This window comes from Peromyscus maniculatus, chromosome 21 (assembly GCF_049852395.1).
Source record: "Peromyscus maniculatus bairdii isolate BWxNUB_F1_BW_parent chromosome 21, HU_Pman_BW_mat_3.1, whole genome shotgun sequence".
Classification (NCBI taxonomy): Eukaryota; Metazoa; Chordata; class Mammalia; order Rodentia; family Cricetidae; genus Peromyscus; species Peromyscus maniculatus.
The window spans coordinates 26,039,240-26,062,097 of record NC_134872.1 but is presented as its reverse complement, the minus strand read 5'-3'; the positions used below and the strand labels follow the sequence as shown (position 1 = coordinate 26,062,097).

The following is a 22,858-nucleotide window of genomic DNA, read 5'->3' as shown; positions in this document are numbered from 1 at the left end:
TATTTAATCAGAATGGCACAGTCCTGGTTCACTATGATAATAAAAAAAAGATGTCTGGCAATAAGTTTACATTCTACCAAAGCAGAAATAAGAAATTCAGCCGGGCGGTGGTGGTGGTGGTGGTGGTGGTGGTGCACGCCTTTAATCCCAGCACTTGGGAGGCAGAGGCAGGCGGATCTCTGTGAGTTCGAGGCCAGCCTGGGTTACAGAGTGAGTTCCAGGAAAGGCGCAAAGCTACACAGAGACACCCTGTCTCGGAAAAAAAAAAAAGAAAAGAAAGAAAGAAAAAGAGAGAGAGAGAGAGAGAGAGAGAGAGAGAGAGAGAGAGAGAGAGAAGAAAGAAAGAAAGAAAGAAAGAAAGAAAGAAAGAAAGAAAGAAAGAAAGAAAGAAAGAAAGAAAGAAAGAAAGAAAGAAAGAAAGGAAAAGGAAGTTCACAGTCACGTGATAAGATAGCCGATGCAGAGCTGGGTCAGGGACACACATCAACTCCATATAGTTCTGCGTGATGGGGTTAGGAGAGACAGGTGGACAGGAGGACCCTGCTTCAGAGAGAAAGAGCAGCAGAGGAGGAGAACGGATTCTGGGAGCTGCCGAGATAGGAAAGTGCTTGCCTCCAAACATCAGGACATGAGCTCCACCCATAGATCAAGATACCTGGTGTGGCGGTGTGCCTGTAATTCTAATGTCGGGAGGTGGAGACAGGAGGATGCCTGGGACTTATTGGACAGCCAGCCTAGCCTAAACAGTGGGCCCCAGATCCCACTTGAAGGACCCTGTGTCCAGGGAAATGTATGGCCTTTCTGAGGGTGACACCGAGGATGTCCTCTGGCCTCCATACACATGTACACACACCCACACACGCATACACACATGTGCATGCACACCCCCACACAAATACACGTGTACACACCTACACATGAACACACGCATGACTTCCATCTGACTCCAGGTCAAGAGCAAGCACTCTAGGGTCACACAGTCACTGCTCTGTCGCCGGAAGTACTTCAATCACGTGAAATTGGGAGAATCTGTTCCATGTGGTCCCTTTTGTTTGTCTGGACTAACCTTCTGACTCGACAGCTCCCTCATTCTCCTGACAGGACATGAAGATACCAACGAGCCTCTCAGAAGAAAGGTCAGTACCTCACACCAAGTTTCCCGGAAAGCCAAGTGTCTTTATTCTCAGACTGTGTTTCATGGACCTAACAACGGTCCTCGAAACAAACATGGACAGCAGTGACTGCCACCCACTGCATCACGGGAAATGGAAAACAGCACCTTGAGTGGTGTCCCACCCCTCAATCCAATCCACATCTGGGGAATGACACCCCAGGGTGCTCACGGAGCACCTGAATCTGGTAAGATTCCTCCTGGCTCCAGGGCCCTGGGCTCCTCTGCATGCAGAGATGAATGTGCATCTCGTTCTCGCGGTGCCTGTAAAGCCAACATGACAAGTGAGGCCGTGTTAAGCTAGCTCTCCTAGTTCACGAAGCATCTTTCTCCCTCGCGAGGGTTCATCCGTAGGTCTCGGGCCCAGTCTCCTGCCAGAGGCAGCATCAGGCCGGTGAGGAAGTAAGCCGCCAGCCACCTGGGCAGGTTCTGAGTCCAGCAGCCGAGAGACCTGAAGCTATCGAACGCTGACAGCTCAACTGAAGAATCTTGGCCCAGATCCTTTGATTTCAAAAGTCAGCCCATCTTTGGCCAAAGTACGGCAAATGGAGGTGTCGCTGAGTGTCGCCAAGAAGCCAGCACCAGGACGCGAAGGATGCCGAGAACTCCGGTTCCCTTTCGGCCCTGGAGAGGGGAGGGTCAGCCAGGAGGTCACATCTGGTGGCCCCTGGGCAGGCCCACCTAGTTTTCCTTCCTCTGCTGCTGTAACCTCTTGGCCACAGCTGTGATCAGAGCGGCTCCCTTCCCGCTGCCGTCCTCCGACAACATGAACGTCACGTCACACCGAGGGGCCAGCTCTCGCACTGTCTCCTGCAGTATCCGGGAGAAGCTGGGACAAAGAGGAAGACTCGTCGGTGCTTGCAGTGGGGCTGGCAGACCCACTACTGTGGTCAAGTTCCCTCCCCCCTGACCTCCGGGTGAAGCTCCCCCTCTCATCCATCAAGTGTGGTGTTAGCTGTCGGGTTTCCGCAGGAACTCCTCAGCCGGCTAAGGGACTCTCATTCCTAGTTCTGAGAGCTTTTATTGGGAAGGGGTGGGGGACTCCATCAAACTGTTTGTCAGCACCTTTTTGTGGTTGCTTGGTTGTTTTTTTTTTGTTTTTCAAGACAGGTTTTCTCTGTGTAGCCCTGGCTGTCCTGGAACTCGTTCTGTAGACCAGGCTGGCCTTGAACTCAGAGGTCCAGGTGTGCACCACTGCCACGTGGCATCAGCACCTTTTAAAAGGATTGTATGCTTTCTTTCTGCCTTTGGTCAAGTCTTAGTTCAGGAAAGGGATCTGGAGCTTGTGAGATGGCTCAGATCTGCTTGCCACCAGGCCTGAGGACCCAAGTTCAATACCCAGGCCCCTGTGGTGCGTGGAGAGAACCGACTCCTGTGCATCCACATATGCGCATACATACACACACACACATACATACACACACATACAAACACACACATACATACAAACACACACACACATACATACACACACATACAAACACACAAAAACACACACACATACATACACACACACACACACAAACGCACACACACACACACACATACACACAAACATACACACATACATACAAAATAAATGTAAAATTATTCTAAAGTCTCTCTTTGTAGAAACCAAACCCCAAACGTGTGTCACCAAGGGACAAAGAGAGAAGCTGTGAGCCAGCGATTAGCACCACGGGAATTTTATAATCTTGTTCTTACATCTCCTTGGCACCAAAATAAAGTGGGAAACATTGAACAAAAATAATAGCTTTTGCCAGGCGGTGGTGGCGCACACCTTTAATCCCAGCACTCGGGAGGCAGAGGCAGGCGGATCTCTGATCTACAGATCTACAGTACAGATCTCTGATCTCTGGTCTACAGAGCTCATTGCAGGACAGCCAGAGCTACACAGAGAAACCCTGTCTCAAAAAACAAAAACAAACAAACAAAAGAGTAACATCTTTTTATTAGTGCAGCTATAGGTGACATTTTGTTGTTGTTTGTCCTCATTCTACAGAAAAAAAAGAGCCAAAGCAGACACAAAACTGGCCCTGTGCCAGCTGGCTTCTACATGGTGGAGCCAGGAGTCAACCCTGTGTGTGTGTGTGTGCCTGGGCTTTTCATTTTTTCTGTCCACTGACTGAACTGAGAAATTCTGGCCAGCTCAAACCTGGCTGGAGCTCCGTCCATGCTCTCTGCCTGGCCCTATGTACTATAATCACAGCCTGTACTTCTGCAGTGCTGGGTGGTGCCCGTTCAATCTTTATGACACCCTAAGAGGCAGAGGTCACTGCTGGTGACCTGGTGCAGATAAGGACCCTGGCTGGGCTTTGAAGGCTGACTCCTAGCCTCATGTGGACAAACAGGAAGCAGAAGCACCAGCCCTCGCTTCAGCCTCTATAGCAGTGGATTCTACCATGCCCGGGTATCATCCCCATGGGGCCACATCTTTCCGCCGTGAAGATGAAGAGTTTGTGCGGGTCCAGCCCCGGCCACCAGCGTGCCCGCCCTCTGTGCCGGTTCCCACGCCCATCACAGGCACTCACTGCGGGTGCAGCTTGTACAGCGTCCCGTCCACACCCACGGTGACCTTGAAGTGCTCGAGCCCCTGGTCTTGTCTCCTCTTCTCCACGATGGCGGCCATGCCTGCGCCGCAGAGCTGAGCAGCCCTCCGAGACACGGCCCCGCACACCTCCTTCACCACGATGCTGTCTTCACAGGTGCTGTCCAGGCCCAGCTGCTGCAGGATCCTCCTGACCTGCAGCAGGGCCAGCCGGTCACTGTGGACAAGCAGGTCAGAGCATTAGCAGCGGCTTCCTGCACCTGGGCCTGCCTCAGGTGATCCGGAGTCTTCTGGAATGGGTCTTAGCCAGACGGATGCTGTCAGTGACTGAGGGTGTGGGATGTCAGGGACGCTAGGAAGTCCCATTACCTTTAAAGAGCAACATTCAAGCGCCCTTGTGTTAGGCTTGCTCTTGCCCATCTCACTAGGAGCTAATGTTAGGGTCGGCAACCAACAGACCAGATGTTTTCCAGGAGTCTGAGGTTCAGAGCACAAGAGGTGTCCTCTTAGATAGGAACCTCACAGCCACTTAGTGGTCCTCTCTTCCCATTCTGGAGGTCAATTTCCTTCTAATTGTTTCTTGCTATGTAGCCTCTGACTGCCCTGGCATTTACTATATAGCTCAGTCTGGCCTGAAATTCATGGTAACCTTCCTGCCTCTACTTCCTGAGTGCTGGGATTAAAGGTATGCGCTGTCAACCCAGCTGACTATATGCTCTTTGAAGAGGAAACTATGGCCTGGCGGCGGTGGTGGCGCACGCCTTTAATCCCAGCACTTGGGAGGCAGAGACAGGCAGATCTCTGTGAGTTCAAGGCCAGCCTGGTCTATAGAGGGAGTTCCAAGACAGCCAGGGTTACATAGAGAAACCCTGTCTCGAAAAACAACAACAAAAAGATGAAACTGTTTTCAGCAGCCACCTGGATAGTGCTGGGGATATTCAACGACCAAGTGACTAAATGAATCTATGGCACACACCGATGCCTTAAACAGTGGGAACGCTTCACCCAGGGACCCAATTGTTAACACAGACAGAATAAAAGACGCCAGTAGTCAGCCCTAATCGGGACATCTAGATCACATCCCATCCTCCCGAGGTCTAGATGTCATCTCAGAAGAGGAGGCAGAAATTTTAAGAAGCAGAGGTAGTGCATGACTGCTCCATCAAAACTGTTTTCCGGACAAGACAGGATAGCTCCTCTCCCCTCCTCCTCTTCCCCTCCTTTCCCTCCTCCTCTCCCTCCTCCTCCCCCTTCCCCTTCTCCTCCTCCTCTTCCCCCTCCTTCTTGTCCTCCTCCTTCTCCTCCACTAGCTCCTCCTTCCTCTCCTCCTCCACTTCCTCCTCTTCTGTACATTCTGCTGCTGGTGGTGGTGGTGGTGGTGGTGGTGGTGGTGGTGGTGGTGGTGGTGGTGGTGGTGGTGGTGGAAATGGAAAGTACCTTTTGTTTTTTTGGATAGGGTCTCATGTAGCCCAGGCTGTCCTAGAACTCATTTTATAACCAAAGATGCCCTTACACTTGTCTTTCTTTGCCTCTCAAGGGCTGGGATTCCAAGCACGCACCACCAGACCTGGCGTATGCTGCGCTGGTGATTGAACCATGCACGTTGTGCGTGCCAGGCAGGCACTTTAACAAAGCCACATGCCCAGCCTCGGAAGCCACTTTCCCAAAAGCAATGGACCCTGGGGGAGCGCTCCTTCTGTCAAATGTAAGTAAATAATTCATAAGCTGCAAATGACTGTGTGCAAAAAAGAGTAATTATGGTGTTGCTCAGAATAAGAAAATTTCATAAATTATAAGCTTGGCATCGCATACTAAAGGGAACTTTAGTAAATTACAGTATAGTAACAGGGACATTTCATGCAGCCATTCAAAACGATTATTACCCTAATGAGCTGATAAAGGGATGTTCTCTTTCAAGAAATAGTCTAATTAATGCTGACAGCATAAGATTCTCATAATAAGCATCAGTGAGTGGTGACAGTATGGGAAAAAAAAAAAAACCAAACAGACAGACCAAAATTCAACACTGAATCTGATCAGGCGTCCAGGGTAACTGTAAGATTTCCAGAAAAATGTAAGAGACAAAGGACAGTACTGAGTGCTATAATCATCAAAATCTGGAATACAGAAACTCGTAGGATAAGATAACGCTTCCTCCACTACTAAGCAGTTAAGGAAAATAAGGAAGGGAAGGACGCCCATAGAGTAAAATAGACTTTAGACATGCCAACCAAATAGAAAGGCCCCATTTGGCTACTAATGCATGCCAAACAACTGCACTGCTATTTGTTTTTGGTTTTGTTTGGCAATTTGGTAACAGAAGTCTAAGAAGACATTTTGGTTTTTTTTTTTTTTTTTCTGTCTTTTTTTTTTTTTCAGAGCTGAGGATCAAACCCAGGGCCTTGCGCTTGCTAGGCAGGAGCTCTACCACTGAGCTAAATCCCCATCCCCAATTTTGGGGTTTTGTTTGTTTGTTTTTGTTTTTTTCTAGACAGGGTTTCTCTGTGTAGCCCTGGCTGTCCTGGAACTCACTCTGTAGACCAGGCTGGTCTCAAACTCACAGAAATTTACCTGCCTCTGCCTCCCGAGTATTGGAATCAAAGGCCTGTGCCACCACCGCCCAGCTTAAGAAGCTATTTTGAGATTAAGGTTTAACATTAGCTTCTTGGGGTGGGATAATGGTACTGGGTTATGGTGTTGTAAGAGCTCCTCTTTTAGAAATGCATCTGAAATATTTATGATGGAGCTGGCATGGGTGTGGGCTCTGTAATTAACCTAGCCAGGGGCTGGGCCAGTAGGAGTGTGCGACAAAGCAGCTTTGGTGATGAGTTGACCTTTGTCGGGGGCAGTGACGGGAACACTGGTCCATTTCACCATTATTCTACTTTCGTAGATGTTTCCATTTTTTCCATAATACAAAGGGAAAGAGAAAACCAAAGCCAGGCATGGTAGCACACACTTGGAACCCCACCCAGCACTTGGGAGGCAGAGGCAGAGCTCAGCTGCACTACAGCTGTGAGGCCACCTGTATCAGACCCTCTCTAAAAGACAAACACATGAAACACAGAGTAAGTGAGATTTTCCATGATCTAACACTGAATAAATAATATGCAACTTCCATGTACAATGATGGCATGTATCAAAGATGTTTGCATGTATGAAGGAATTTAAGAGGGGACATCATTCACAAAACCCAAAATAGCTGTGTCTGGTAACAAGCATATGAGTGATTGTCTTTGTTACAGGCACGTCATCTTTTCAGGAGTAGAGCAGGGTTAACTTTTACCTAACTTAATTCCTGTGCCACCCTTCTGCAACCTCAGTAGAGAACCCAGTCCTTTCAATTAAGTGACCCGAGGCTAATCTCCACCCCAGGCAGCATGCCGTCTCTGGGCTGGAATCCGACGCAGGTGGGGAGTGCAGTGGACTGATGGAACTCCACGACCACTGGAGCCTTCCTGCACGCTCTCTCTTTCTCTCTCCAGGGTTTCATGTACTCTAGAATGGCCTCAAACTCACTATGCCACCAACGATGACTCTGAATTTCTCATCCTTCTGCCCCCACTGTAATGAGATTACAGCTGTGAACTGCTTTATGAAGATGCTGGGGATCAAACCCAGGGTATCACACATGCTAGACAAGCACTCTCCCAACTGAGCTACACCCCAGTCTTCCTTTCCTTTTCCAATCTCAAATCTCCCCAGCCCTGGGGGAAGACAGCCATCCCCTTCCCCAAGGCAAGCATCCCACATTAAGCGAGTCAGTTTGATCATACATTACCTTTCGATCTGGGACAGGAATTTGGTTTCAAAGATACCCCTGGTCCGGAGTCTCTCTGAAATCTGCCCTCGGAAGAGGAGCCCCTGCCGGGTGAGGTCAATCAGGATCTGCCTCACAATCTCCCCCAGGTACATCCCACTGGTCATTTTCTCATATCTGTTTGGGGGAGAGGGGAGAAGACCGATGAGGGCAGAAAGGTGGTTTCTGAGGACGCAGGTCTGGGTGTGGAAAGCACACGGGCACCTGAAGTTCCCGGGTCAGAGTGGCCCAGGGAGGCCCTTTCTGCGGTTGTCAAATAAATGTAATACAGAGAGAAGGTAGGCTCCAGAGCCACCGGGGAGGCAAGCCCAGCGTCCCACATCCCAGTCACATGGTGTGAGCCCCTCCTGGGAGCTTCGTCTGTAAACCAGGAGTAAGGCAGGGTTCTAAGGGCTGCAGGAGGCAGGCGTCACCCAGTGCCAACTTTCCCAGGCCTCTTGGTGCCTGCCAGCCTGTGCTGTTGGAGATCACCTCTGCTATGCTTATTTCATTCGGGGTTTGGTTTTGCGTGAGACACGGGGACATCAACTTTGCCTTTGAAGACATCTGTCCACCAGAGATCACACGCTACCAACACTCAAGAAGCGCTTAAGAAAAAAATTCCACCTTTTCTCTTTTCCACCACACTCCGTAAGGACACACAAGAGAAGGAAGGGGCCCAGGAAGCCGCCAGTGCCCTGAAGTCTCAGTCCACGGGAGTGTGATCCCACAACGCTCCTAACTGGGCTGGGGAGCCCGACTCCCACCACCACAGAGGCGAATGGAAAAAACACAATGGCACTGGGACCTGCGTGCCAGCCTCATACCCACAACTGTTCTAGGAACCAGCAGAGAACTGCAAAATATCACAAGGCAACTTGGTCAGGTCCAAAGGACAAATGGCTAACTGTGGTACCTAGCAGCACACTAAAGTACACGCTGGCCTCCTGGCTTCTCTCAGCTCTTCTCACCATGCCCCCTGCCCCAAACGTCTCCAGCACGTGGGCTTCCCTTCCCCCAGCTTCTCATCCTGTACAACCCTGCTATTCTGGCCATGTGCTTTCTTGGTCCTCTGCTCCCGGCTCTTGGTCCCCTCTCTCGGCCCTCTCTCCTTGCTCCTCTCTCCTCTCATGGCTCTGTTCAGACTATTGACCATGTCTACTACTTTCTCTCCCTGCTCTGAACCCTTCCAGCTGCCTCTGGCTGGACTCTCCCTCATATCTACAACCACACCTTGGAGCAGTCATGTCCTCACTACATTCAAAATTCCAGTTCCACTCTATTAAGCCATCAGTCCAGAAATACGAGCCCCGGCAGACAGACACAGAACTAAGTCCCAGACACTACCTCTGGGAAGAGCCGCAAACCGGCATTCAGAGCTAGGGTCTTCAACCCCTTTCTAATGTGGTGCTGAGGTCTGAGCTCAGGCTCTGTGCTGAACTACACCAAACTCTGCCACTGCGCTGCATCCTTAGCCTGAGGGCCCTTTGTTTAGAACACCCAGAGTTAGAACAGCTCACCCGCCACCCAGCCACAGAAATTGCCAAAGCAGGGTGAGGGACCGCCAATACCCATCCTGTCCTTGCTCAAGCCTCTTCCTAGACAATGTTCTCAGCTCAACAGTCCCCAAAGTGTCCTTGAACCCCTCGTCAGCACATTTCCAACCTGCTAAGCCTCTATTTGTTTATCAGCCATCATAATAAATCTGTTTCCTCTCGGTTTACACATGATAATGCCAAGCTTGACTGGGACAGAGACCATATGAGTCACAAAACCTACAACACTCTCTGGCCCTTGACAGAAAAGCTTCCCACCCTGTTCCAGGGGAAGGGCCCAGGCTCACAAACCAGAGACTAGTCACCAGCACTGCCCAGGTCTAGCCTCTGTTCCCCACTGCAGCCAGGATGCAGGTGGAAATCTACTCAGGTGTTTAGAAGCCGTTCATTATCTTTTCAGTAGTTACCATTTGAAATGTACCTCACCAAGGCATGGGATCCATGATAAGATGTGATACCATGTTGAGAGCCAGTCCTCTGTCCACCCCCTAGAGCTCACTGACCTTAAAAGGCTAAAGACCTTGACCTTCTAAATTGGACCTAGTAAAGCCCATCTGAGGGCCTTCTAGGTCACCATACCCCTGCTCTGTGACACCCAGGCACCCCTGCAAGCAGACGTTCTGACAGCTTCCGGCTGGCTTCCTGAGCCCCACTAGCCTTCACGGTGCCTAATGGTGACCAGGACAGTGACCTCTCCTTCCCTGTTAGAAACATCAAGATGGCCTTCTTTTTCCCGAGACAGGGTCTCTCTGTGTAGTTTTGGTGCCTGCCCTGGATCTTGCTCTGTAGACCAGGCTGGAAGATAGCCTTCTTTTATTCCAGGATGACCCTGCACTAACATCTGCTACAGAGGTGTCATAGACATAGACAAAATTATCAGGTTGATGCCACAAGAACAGAACTGCTCCCTGGGTTTGGCGAAACTGTTCCCCTCACCCGTGACAGACACACCACCGCCCGCCCTTCTCACCTCTGCTTGCCAGAGTTCAAGGAGCCCTCATCCACCTCCTTGTCATACTGGGTGCAGATGTCGTCTAGGCAGCCATTATCTCCAAATCCTCCCCACTCAGTGTTGATGCACATCCGCCCTTCGTCCCCCTCCACCAGCTCAATGTTCCTCATCTCCTCCATATAGCACACGTTGCTCCCAGTCCCTGGAAGGAATCACGGAGGGACTTTAGACCTCCTCAAAGATGACAATAGAGTTATCTAAGAGAGGCAGGTGAGTGCCATAAATAAGTTGGGGTCTGAGGCAGAGCTGGACAGGATTCCAGCTGTGTATTCAGCTGGCCAGTCTTAAGCAAGTACTCTATGGAGTTGTTATAAAGAAGAAAATAAGGCATTTGTATATTTTCTCCACAAGTTAAGTAGCCAATGAATGACACTTGCCACCTTCAGCATCCCTATCATCATCATATTCCCCATCACCACCATCAGCAACATAGTCCTCATCATCATCATTATCATCCCTCAATCATCAGCAGGATCAGCATCAGCATCATCCCATCATTAGCAGTATCATCATCATCATCATCATCACCACCACCACCACCATCATATTCCCCATCACCACCATCACCATAATTAGCATCATTAGTATCTCTAGCCACATCATCATCCCTATCATTCCTATCATCATCATCATCATCATCATCCCCATCATCATCATCATAATCCTCACAGCAGTAGCATTTGAATCATCATGACGCCCATCTTGCCTATCATCATCAATATCATCATCATCATCATCCCTATCATCATCATCATTATCAATATTATCATCATCCTCATTGTGTCTATCATCATCATGCCCAGCAGTAGCAGCCCCATAGCATACAAAGCTTCCAAGGAGCCACAGACTTAGTAGTTCGGCACTGACAAGAGCCATGAGGAATAGTCCAACCTTGGACAAGAGGACTTTTGGTATTGGGGAGCCATTCTTTCCCCCTTGCCCATGATCTGGCCCCAGAACTCCCACACAGCAGTCTAGGTACCTATCACATTCACTCACACAGGCCTCATCTGTGGAGCCTCCTGGATCTGACCAAATGTAGAGTTTCCTCTACAGATGAGGAAACTCGTGTGAATCAGAATACTTGGCCTGCTCACGCTCACGTGCAGGTGGGGGTCTGAGGGAGAACACTGAACACATACCCACTGATCTCCATTTGCCTGTCTTTCCTCTTGCTCTTATGCAGTGAGCCCAGACAAGCCCCAGAACTACATCTCCAGGTTCTGTCACCACTCATCTGTGCCTGTCACCTGGAAGGCCGTTCATGCTCATCTTCAGTCTTTAAAGCCCTCCTGTCCCCTTAGCCTCTCCAAGAAACTTCTCCCTCCAGAAGCCACTCTTGAATTTGGACCACTGCCAGACTACTTTTAAAAGCATCTAAAGGTCCTGTATCACCTCAGACCACTCCCTTCCTCCATCTAAGTTTCCTTTCAAGTCTTGCCCTTCACACACACCCAAAGAGCCAGAAGGGTCCAGGCAATGGCGAGGTGTGTAGTGGAGCCAGAGTCAGAAGCCAGCTCTGCGGCCCCAGACCACTGTGCCCCACAATGGCCTCCTTCCTTCAAGACACTTGGCCCCAGAACCACAAGTTGAAAGAAGAAGGAGTCTAAGGAAGGGGGTATGGTGATATGGTGTTCCCCAAAATATTGTGCACCCTAGTAAACTTATCTGGGGTCAGAGAACAGAACAGCCATAATACTAAACATAAAGGATAGGCAGTGGTAGCACATGCCTTTAATCCTAGCATTCCAGAGGCAGAAATCCGCCTGGATCTCTATGAGTTCAAGGCCACACTGGAAACAGCCAGGCATGGTGACTCACGCCTTTAATCCCAGGAAGAGAGGGGCTGGAGAGATGGCTCAGCGGTTAGGAGCACTGGCTGCTCTTCCAGAGGTCCTGAGTTCAATTCCCAGCACCCACATGGTGGCTCACAACCATCTGTAATGAGATCTGGTGCCCTCTTCTGGCCTGCAGGCAAAACACGCAGCCAAAACACTGTATACACAATAAATAAATAAATATTTAAAAAAAAAAAAAAAAAAATCCCAGGAAGAGAGCCTTTAATCCCAGGGAGTGATGGCAGAAAGCAGAAAGGTATATAAGGCATGAGGACCAGGAACTAGAGCTGGTTAGGCTTTTAGCAGCACAGTTCAGCTGAGATCCATTTGGATGAGAACTCAGAGGCCTCCAGTCTGAGGAAACAGGGTCAGCTGAGGAACTGGCAGGGTGAGGTGGCTGTGGCTTGTTCTGCTTCTCTGATTTTCCAGCATTCACCCCCATACCTGGCTCCAGGTTTGATTTTATTAATAAGACCCTTTAAGATCCTGCTACAAGGGGGGACACAGTGATGAGGGGAGACTATAAAGATGACACATTATATACGAGTATGAAAATGTCCACAACATGACAGAAGAAAACTTCTTTGCATATCTTCTCCATCCTCGATGGAAAGAATGCCCATGGCTTAGAGCCTTGGTGAGGAAGACATTAAGAGATTTGGAATTAGCCGGCCTAGAACCTCAGACTGCATCCACCTCTAGAGCAGCCTCTGGCAGCAGAGCAGTGACCCCGACCACCCGTCACGAGAATCAGACGGGACCTGGCCAGTGGGCCATGCTTGACCCTTACCTGCAATCAAGCCAATCTCACAATTGGGATCTTCATAGCCGCATGTCATCATGGTCCCCACCGTGTCGTTCACGATGGCCACTATGTCCAGGTCAAACTCCTGCAGAGGAAGCAAGGGTCTGCCCTGAAAGCAGTTCCATGTGCAAGGGGCACCTCGGGCCAAGGCAGACCGAGGCCTGTGCCACAGGGCCTGGGCACGGCATGGCAGAGCAGGGGAAGGGCCCAGGGAAGAGGGCAAGGTCCCACGTGCGCCTCCCCTCCCCACAGCCTACGTTTCTCCTCTTGATGGCTTCTCTGAGCATGTCCACCACGTCCTCCCCTTCACAGTCGGTGGCCTTGAAGCCTTTGGTCCACCCTACTAGAGTCCCCTGAAACAAAGAAGGGGACAGTCACCTGAACAGCCGTTCTGAGGATCACAGCAGCTCCAACAGACACGAGGGACTGAATCTGATCACAGGGGACGTGCGTGCTCTTCGCCTGCTTCCACCTCTACTGTCCCAACATGGCCCAGACAAGGGCTCCAGCCAAATGGGCTCTCCACAGCTCTGCACGGTCTTCAAGAGTCAGGTGTGTCCTTGCCACACTGCTACACAGAATCAGAGTCTGGAGTCAGAGCCGTCCCAGTTCTAAGGTGGCCTATGACAGCCTGAGGGGTCCTCAGAGGCCGAGTTATAAAATGTCAGTCCTGTCCGTCAAAGCGTTGTTAGACAAGGGGAAGCGCCACCTTGTCCCCTCAGCAGTATTGTGAAGATTTACTGTCTTATCCTTCGTTATCAGTGTTAATACAAACCAGAACAACCACACTGTCGGGAAACATGGCGCATTGGAGAACTGTGTTCATCCACACTTTTAAATGAAAGCCATTAAAACACAGGTAGAGACTTAGTCCACTTTTATCTTTAAAATAACAGAAATACTCAGCCTAAAAAAGGGTCGGGAACAATACATGCCCAAGGGGTGACCGACTATCTTTGGATCCAAGACTATGAGTGCATGTTTATTTTTCTATGTTTTCTAAAAATCAGTACACTTAATGTTCATGGTAGTATTTTAATGTTTAGAAGCTGTTACCCTGGTCTGGGACTTATCTAGCCCAGCTCTGCAGCATAGAAAGCTGGGGGTGGGAGCAACTGGCAGAGCTGGGGTGCTGGACCAGGAAGGGTGGCCCATGGGACCCCTGGCTAGACACCGTCTCACCTGAGGCCTTCGCCCATCAAGCCTGTCCTCAGGACACACTCGCACTGGAACACTTCTTTGTTATGAAGTTGCACCCACATAAAAACAATATATAAACTTTCGCCTTTCTTTTCCCCTGTGACCATTGGTAGCTTTGCTCCCAGCTGCCTGCCCTCTTCATCAGCCTCCTCTTGGGGTCAGGACAGTCATGAAATGTCAGTGCCTTGGATCAGAGGTGCTGCTGTGTTTGGGGCCCATCCACCATTCAGAATCACTAACAGCCACACAGCTCTTTCTCACACAGTCGATTCATTCTTTTTGGCTTTTTTGTTTGTTTGGTTGGTTGGTTGGTTGGCTGGTTGTTTGGTTGGTTAGTTGGTTGATTAGTTGGTTGGTTGTTTTTTTATGCTTTGTTTGGGGTTTTCTTGTTTTGTCTTGTTTTTTGAGACAAGGTCTCACTATGTAGCTCTGGTTGTCCTGATACTCACTATGTAGCTCAGGCTGGCCTCAACCTCACAGAGATCCCACCTGCCTCTGCCTCTCAAGGGCTAGGATTAAAGGCGTGTGCTACTACGCCCAGCTAGTCTATTCATTCTTTGTTTGTTTGTTTGTTTGTTTGTTTTTTCAAGACAGGGTTTGTTGCTGGAGGGCTTCTCTCCAGGTTCCCCAAGCCCCGCAGTCCCACAATCCACTTATAAAATAATCACTCAGACGCTTATATCACTTATAAACTGTATGGCCGTGGCAGGCTTCTTGCTAACTGTTCTTTTATCTTAAATTAACCCATTTTTATAAATCTATACCTTGCCACGTGGCTGATGGCTTACCAGAGTCTCTACATGCTGCTTGTCCTGGCGGTGGCTGCAGTGTCTCTTCCTCAGCCTTCCGCTTCCCAGAATTCTCCTCTCTCCTTGTCCCACCTACTTTCTGTCTGGCAACCTACTTCCTGCCTGGTCACTGGCCATCAGTGTTTTATTTATATAGAATGATATCCACAGCAAGGGTTTCTCTGTATAGTTTTGGTGCCTGTCCTGGATCTCACTCTGTAGACCAGGCTGGCCTCAAACTCACAGAGATCCTCCTGCCTCTGCCTCCCAAGTGCTGGGACTAAAGGCATGCGCCACCACCACCTGGCTGTCTATTCATTCTTAATGGCAGCAATAACATGAATGCATTAGACTTGTTTAAAAAAAAAAACTAAACTAAAATGTTACTGATAAGAATAAATCCCTAACTTCCCTTCCCCCAAGAGTTATTGCTACTGCAAGCCCAATGAAAATCCCTCCAAACCCTTTTCTCTCTGCTACATGTACTTTGAAATAAGCAAATTTATATTTTGTGTAAATTACTACCATTTGTTTTCCTTGCCTAGTGACACACTGGAGATCTTCCCAGATCACATAATGTGGATCCACTATACACTTTCACTGAGCAAAATAGTCAAGTATAAGTACACAGAAATTTGAAAACCCACAGACACGCCTACAGAGTAAGCAGAATTTCTGCCCTTATTTTATAAAGGTTTATTTATTTTTTAAGTCTGTGTGAGTGAGTGTGTATGTGAGTGAGTGTGTGTGAGTGTGTGTGTACACATGTGTATAAATGTGCAAGCACCTGTGTGAGTTTTTGTGCACCACCACCGTGTGTGTGCAGGTATCAAAGGGAGGAGAGGGTGTCAGATGCCCTGGGACTAGAGTTACAGACTGTCGTGAGCCACCATGTGGGTGCTGGGAACTGAACCTGAGTCCTTTGCCAGAACAACACCCTTAACTGCTGACTCAGCTCTCCAGCCCCTCACCTCGTTTATAAAACGAGGAAAGCAAACCAGAGAGGCTAAAGAACTTACCCAAGGTCACATCGCCAACAAACGAGAAGCCTGACAATACATCCCAGAGTCCGTGCTCTGAACTGCTGCCCTGCCCCCGCCCTCCACCCCACCCCACTCCAAGTCAGGTAAAGTTCCTGGAGAGCACAGAGCAGTGTCTGGCACAGAACTAGGGCTGTGGATGCTTCTGGTGTACGTACTACATCTCATTTAATCCAACCTCCTCCTCTTCCTCCTCCCCTACTCCTGTTCCTCATCATCATCATCATCGTCGTTGGTGAAGGGCAGGACGTCATGTAACCCAGGCTGACACTGAACTCCCTCCCCGCACAGCCAAAGTTGGCCTTCAACTCTTGATCCTCCTGCCTCCGTCTCCCAAGTGCTGGCATTACAAGCACGTGCCGCCGTTGACAGCTTGAGAAACGCATTTCTTAGGTTACCTGAGCTGTCTTTCGTTGGACAATAAAACCCTACAACTTCAGTGTCTCCCTGTCCCCTTGTGCTGTTCAGAAGCACACAAAAAATTTGTCCAGTTGTACTAATGACCTTCCCTGGTCATTACCTTCTCAACCCTCTCCATAAAATGATTGGACCCCTCTTTTCAAATACCGTCACATGGCTCTCCCTTATTGCAAACTAGGCCACACCTGAGAGGGCTCCTCCCTAGACCCAACCAACTTGTGGATGAAAAATACTCAGAAAGGGGCTAGAGATGGCTCAGCAGTTAAGAGCACTGGCTTCTCGCTCTTGCAAAAGGACCCAGGTTCGGTTCCCAGCACCCACCTGGTGGCTCACAACCACCTCGTAACTCCTGTTCCGGGGGATCTGATGTCTTCCTTTGGCCTCCATAGGCACTGCACACATGTGTTAAGTGTTCAGAAAACGGAACTGGGTCTGTCCTGATGTACCCGGACTCTTATCATTCTCCCCTAATGGCCAGCTCAGCATTTACATGGTGGGAAGTGATCTAGAGATGACATCACATATCCAGGAGGGTCTGTGCAAACACTATGCCATTCTGTAGAATGAACTTGAGCAACAGTGGATTGTGTACCTGTAGGGAGTGCTGCACCCCATCCCCTGCAGAGGAACGGACCATTAACTCTTTGGTGAATTTCAAAGCTCCGAATAAGGAGGAATGAAATGGGGTAAGCAGAAAAACCTTTACATGGTTAAAGGTTCCACAAGATGCATTCCCAGCCATGTGAACAGTGGCCTGGTGGTGTGGCTCAGTCAGTAGAGTGCCTGCCTAGTATACACACAGCCCTGGGTTCAATCCCCAGGACCATGGTGTACTGAGTATGGTGGTGCATGCCTGTAATCCCAGGACTCAGAAGACAGAAGCAGGATAATCAGAAGTTCAAGGTCATCCTTGGCTACATAGGGACTCTGAGGCCTGCCTGGGATACATGAGACCCTGTCTCAAAAACAAAACCTAATGTGAGCACAGACAAGAAGAACCTTGACATCGCCTCAGAGGACGGCAGCTCTAGGTGGGCTGCGTGCCTGGCAGGGCCATCTTACCTTGTCAATGCACGTCTGTCTGCAGGGAAAGGAGAAGGTGAAGCCCAGAGGCAGCCGGGCCCCCTTGAGGCCCATGTAGTCCAGGAAGTCGGCGATGCACTGCACGATGTGGTCGAAGAGCTACAGGCAGAGAGTGGCGTTCGTGCAAGGCGGGCCCTGGTGGGTGTGGCAGCCGGCCCCAAGGTGGGCGTGGCAACCGGCCCCAGGTGGGCGTGGCAACCGGCCCCCAGGTGGGCGTGGCAGCCGGCCCCCAGGCCCAACACTCACCTCCTCACCAGTGCCCTGCATGATCTCCAGGGGGATGGCAAAGATCTTGTTGTACATTCGCACCGACCTCCGCCCGCTTCTGATCTTCACCAGGAGAACTCGGAAGTTAGTTCCCCCCAGATCCAGGGCAAGAAACTTCCCTTTCTCTGCGGGGGAGAAAATGGAGGCTGCACCCCACCCACACATGCTGAGCGGGGACCCCTGTGGGGCACCTGGAGGAAGGATAGAAGGCCAAGCCCAGCAGAAGGGAAGCCTCTACTCCTGGACTCCTAGACCAAAGGACCTTCAGGCCCCAGCAGGCGCCTTGAACCAGCCTTAGGCCAGAGCATTTTCTTAGCTCTCCTTTCCCCAAGACCCATGCACCACCCATACCACCCACTGTTTCTGAGAAACAGCCTGGGCCTCTTTCCATGGCTACTGAAGAAGGAGGTGTGGTAGAATGTTATTTTAAGATGTGTTGCATTTGTTTATGCTGTGGAATACTTGTTTAGTGATGCAAAGATGTGTTGCATTCTTTTATGTTGCATTTGTGTAACTCTGTGAAGCTGTGGTACTTTGCCTGTCTAAACCACCTGATTGGTCTAATAAAGAACTGAATGGCCAATAGCTGGGCAGGAGAAAGGATAGGCGGGGCTTCATACAGAGAGAATAAATAGGAAGAAAGAAGAGTGAGCAAGAGAAAAAAGGAGAGGAGGATGCCAGGGGCCAGCCACCCAGCCACCCAGCCACCCAGCCAGCCATGGAATAAGAAGGAAAAAAATATATACAGAAATAGAGAAAGGTAAAAGCCCAGAGGCAAAAGGTAGATGGGATAATTTAAGTTAAGAAAAGTTAATTTAGCTGAGTGGTGGTGGTGGCTCATGCCTTTAATCCCAGCCCTCGGGAGGCAGAGTCAGGTGGATCTCTGTGAGTTCAAGGCCAGCCTGGTCTACAGAGTGAGATTCAGGACAGGCTCCAAAACTATATGGAGAAACCCTGTCTCAAAAAACCAAAAAAAAAAGAAACAAAGAAAGAAACAAAGAAAGAGAAGAAAAATTAATTTAAGTATATGAACACATACTTCCAAAATAAATAAAAGAAAAAAATGTTTTTAAAGGAAAACACCAAAGGCCCCTATCCCAGCAGAGGCTCCCGAGAGTCCCAGAATCGAGGCAGCCGCAGAGGACAGACTCCACTGCTCAGCGGTTTCCTCAGCTGAGCACAGAGGAGCAGCAGGACCTGGAGTTGGAGAAGTCAGGGCAGAAACCAGTGAGCAGCAAAGCCAGAGTCCAAACCAGCCAGCGGAGGCCGGGAAGACCCACACAGCGGAGCGTCCAGAGGGAGGAGGTTCAGGTGCAGCTTAGAGACTGCTGCAGGCTCACAGCATGAGGTCCATTCCTGTTCTCACCTGACTGGGAACACACACACACACACACAACACACACTCATACCACACCATACACATACACAACACACACTCATACCACACCATACACACACACAACATACACACACACACACACAACACACACCACACAAACACACACACACAAACACACACAACACACACACAACACACACACACACACACACATACACACACACACACGCACCACACAAACACACACACAAACACACACAAACACACACAACACACACACAACACACACACACACACAACACATACACATACCACACACACACACATATCATATACACACACACTACACACACCACACACACACACCACACACACACACATACACACACATACACAACACACACACAACACACACAACACACACACAACACACACACAACACACACACATACACCACACAACACACCACACACACACAAACACACACCACACAACACACCACACACAACACACACACAACACACACAAAACACACACACAAAACACACATACCACACACACAACACACACATACCACACACACCACACACACACACCACAATACACACATACCACACACACACCACACAACACACACCACACACACACACACACACACACACACACACACGGTTTAACCAAGTCTTGCAGCTCCAGAACTAACCTCTACCGACTGCCCCCTCTTCTCGCCCAAGGCTCTAACACGCACTGCGCTTGCGGAGTGTAGCCAGGAGCTCTGCACGGCCCTGTAGAGCAGGTGACTGCGCCAACCTACCTGTGCCATCAGGCATGCCATAGACATAGGTGGGGAGCATCTTCACCGTGGCCAGGGCGTGAGTCTCTTTCTTCAGCCCGTACTCTAGTTCAGTCCGCATCTTGTCCCGCACACCCACGAGCTGCTCCCGGGTCAGCTGGAACAGAGCCAGCACCTTGTCGATCTGCTTGCGCTGGGCCTGCACCCGACAGGCCACTGCGGTCACCATGGCGGCCCCCTTGGTGCTGCCGCTCTCTGACAGGAGGAAGCGGACGTCGCAGTTGGGGACCAGTCTCCTCACCACCTTGTGCAGGCGTTTGGGGTACCTGAAGGTAGAGGTGACCGTCAAGTGTTGCCCCGTCACGAAAGCTGGGTCCGGCCAGGGGGAGCAGACACAGGGCTAGTGGGCGATGGGTCCTGGGGGTCCTGCTTGTTGGGCAGTGTGGGGACGGACTGTGACAATGGGGGTAGTAGAAAGGACATTCTGGAAGCTAAGGGCATGTGCACGAGCAGTGTGGTGACAGATGTCACCTCTGCCCCAAGGGGAAGGACTTCCTTGCTCAGCCCTTCCTAGGGCGCACGCTCCCGGCTTCCAAAGCTGCCTCCGTTAGCTAGAGGGTCTTTCACTCTGGATCCACCCCCGCAAGAAATTTTCATTTCCCCACGTCTTCCTAACGTCTGCCATCACTGATTTCCTCCTCAATAACTAGGTTTTCCTGACTTCCCAGTCTTACCACTTGGTAAGTATTACCTAAATGGTGGAGAGAAAGATGACTAGATAGATGATAGAAGGAAAGGTAGCCGGCTGGAGAGATGGCTCAGCGGCTAAGAGCACCAGCTGTTCTCCCAGAGGTCCTGAGTTCAATTCCCAGCACCCACATGGTGGCTCACAACCATGAGATCCAGCGCTGTCTTCCGGTCTGCAGGCATACATGCAGACAGAACGCTGTACACATAATAAATAAATAAATCTTAAAAAAAAAAAATAAAAGAAGGAACAGTAGCTAGGTAATTAGGAAAATAAATAGACACACAGATAAGCAGACAGGCCGATGGGCATATGGCATATGGACACGAGAGCGATGAATAGTGAATGGACACACTGACGGATGTATACATGAATAGATAGAAAGATGAGTGCCCTTTCCAATCAGGCAATTGCTTAGTGGACTTTTTTTTTTTTTTTTGAGATGAGTCTTGCTGTATAGCTCAGGCTGCCTCAAGCTTGCTCTCTTCCTAACTCCTTACAGTAGAGTTCTCCATTGCTCCGAAGCCGCCACTGCCGGTCAACCCCTCCGAGTTCTGCAATTACGGATATGCACACCACATCCAGCTCACCTCTTTAAGAGTGACTCCCCAAAGCACCCAGCCAGCAGTGTAAATGCAGCCTCTGCTCACTCGTCTTCCCCTTGAAATCTTAGAACTAGTAAGAGGGGCTTGATTCTAGCTGCCCAGATGGGCAACACTGTCCTGAGGGAACACCAGGACTCGGCACCAGCGGAGACCCAGTGGTGGGGCACGGGCTGGAGGGTGGCACTCACTGAGGGTGGATTTTGTAGACGGTTCCGTCCATGCCCACTGTGGTGCGGAGCCGGGCCAGCTTCTTATTCTCTCGGAGGCGTGTCAAGATGGCTGCCAGCGCAGCCGCACAGAGATTGGCCGAGCGGAAGGAGACGATGGTGCACACGTGCTGGACTGCGATGCAGTCTGACTCGGAGGGGTCCAGGCCCAAATTCACCAGGATCTCTCTCGTATTGGCCAGGCCTTCTTTATACCTAGCCAGGGGAGAGGAAAGAGAGGCCCACACTGCTCCATGCCGTGGGCATGCATCCTCCTGGGATGTGGGTTCTCAGGGGTTGTGTGTGCGATCTCACAATAACATAGGAGAGCCAGTAATAACACCAGCACTGAAAACAACAGCTACCACTTACTAAGCACTTGACTCTAATTCCCCAAGAGATCTGTGACCCTAAAAATATTGCTAGTCTCTATTCAAGGGAAGAAGAAGGCAGGGGAAAAAAATGTGGCGAGAGGGTAGCTTCCTGATAGTGCAGCCCCTGGCTAAGGAAACCCACGAGAGTGTGACACTGAGCCACGCAGAAGCGTCCAGCTTGTCTGAAGCCATGCCCAGGACTGGAACTCCCTGCTGAGGAGGAAGAAGGTCTGGTTCCCACTGCTGTTCTGTCTCCTGAGCACATGGCGCTGTGGCCACCAACCCCAGCCCTCCACAGAAGCAGGGCAGGAGGAACACCCCACCCAGCAGCTTACTTCTCCATGGCAGCCACGTGCTGTGTTTCGATCTTGCCCTTTGTATGGAGAGCGGAGGATTTTGCACCCCCAAACAGGAGGCCGACTTTGGCCATCTTCAGTAAGATGAGCCTAACCAGCTCCCCCATGTACAGGCCACTGACCATCTTCTCGAACCTGCAATGGGATGAGCGGGTCAGTGGAGGCGACGCCTCAAGCTAAGCAGCATTAGTTCCCTGGCCGTGGGGAGCTGTTCCCGCTTTGGCCATGAGGAACCACAAGGTCGCTGACCTCCGCTACTTTCCTAAGCTCATTCGACCATGGAATGACAAGCCAGAGTTGATGCTTCCGACTCTCACACTGAGCTTTTGTCTCAGAGAACCTGGTGCTGAGATTTCAACCTGGAGTATCCTCTGGAGGCTGATTTGTCAAAGGCTTGGTCCTTGGCCTCTATGGCACTGGCAGGAGGTGGTGATACCCTAATGATGTGGGCCTCATTAAAGGTCACTCACCACTAGGGGCATGTCCTTGAAGGGGAGAGAGGGACCCCAGCCCTCTCTCTTCCCCTCTGTCGGTGTCACACCCATCGATGAGGTAAATTTCCCCATGTATGGTTTCTCCACCGCATACTTCCACCATAACATGCTCCCTGGCCACAGGTCCAAAAGCAGTGGGACCAGCTGGTCATGGGCCAGAAGCTCCAAAACTGTGAGCCAGGCGAACCTTCACAAGCTGCCTAACTCAGGCATTAGTTACAGTAACGGGAAGCTGACTGACTGACTGACTGTCAAGCTTGGAGAGCCCCAGAGAAGGTCCACCATGACATGGATGGAAGACCCCAGAAAGCAGCCCCTCCCCTCTGCTCCGACTCTCTGTACCAGACAACTGTTAATTGTTTCCTATATAATTTTTCAGTCTTCAAATACAGGAAGATACAAAATCCAGGACCATC

At 50.3% G+C, this 22,858-nt stretch overlaps 1 protein-coding gene across 2 annotated transcripts in view; it reads right to left on the bottom strand.

The window, feature by feature from the left end:
* Positions 1-1,155: 1,155 nt before the first annotated feature.
* Positions 1,156-22,858, bottom strand: part of Hkdc1 (hexokinase domain containing 1) — a 40,436-nt gene continuing 18,733 nt past the window's right edge. For both annotated transcript variants that reach the window (XM_006972723.4, XM_076557168.1), the window contains 11 exons: positions 21,928-22,083; positions 21,201-21,434; positions 19,681-19,985; positions 17,507-17,652; positions 17,240-17,359; positions 12,987-13,082; positions 12,715-12,814; positions 10,045-10,228; positions 7,501-7,656; positions 3,703-3,936; positions 1,156-2,000 (listed from right to left, as the gene is read on the bottom strand). In XM_006972723.4, coding sequence (XP_006972785.1) covers positions 1,853-2,000; positions 3,703-3,936; positions 7,501-7,656; positions 10,045-10,228; positions 12,715-12,814; positions 12,987-13,082; positions 17,240-17,359; positions 17,507-17,652; positions 19,681-19,985; positions 21,201-21,434; positions 21,928-22,083 — 1,879 coding nt within the window. In that variant the 3' untranslated portion in view covers positions 1,156-1,852. The remainder of the gene's footprint in view (positions 2,001-3,702; positions 3,937-7,500; positions 7,657-10,044; positions 10,229-12,714; positions 12,815-12,986; positions 13,083-17,239; positions 17,360-17,506; positions 17,653-19,680; positions 19,986-21,200; positions 21,435-21,927; positions 22,084-22,858) is intronic.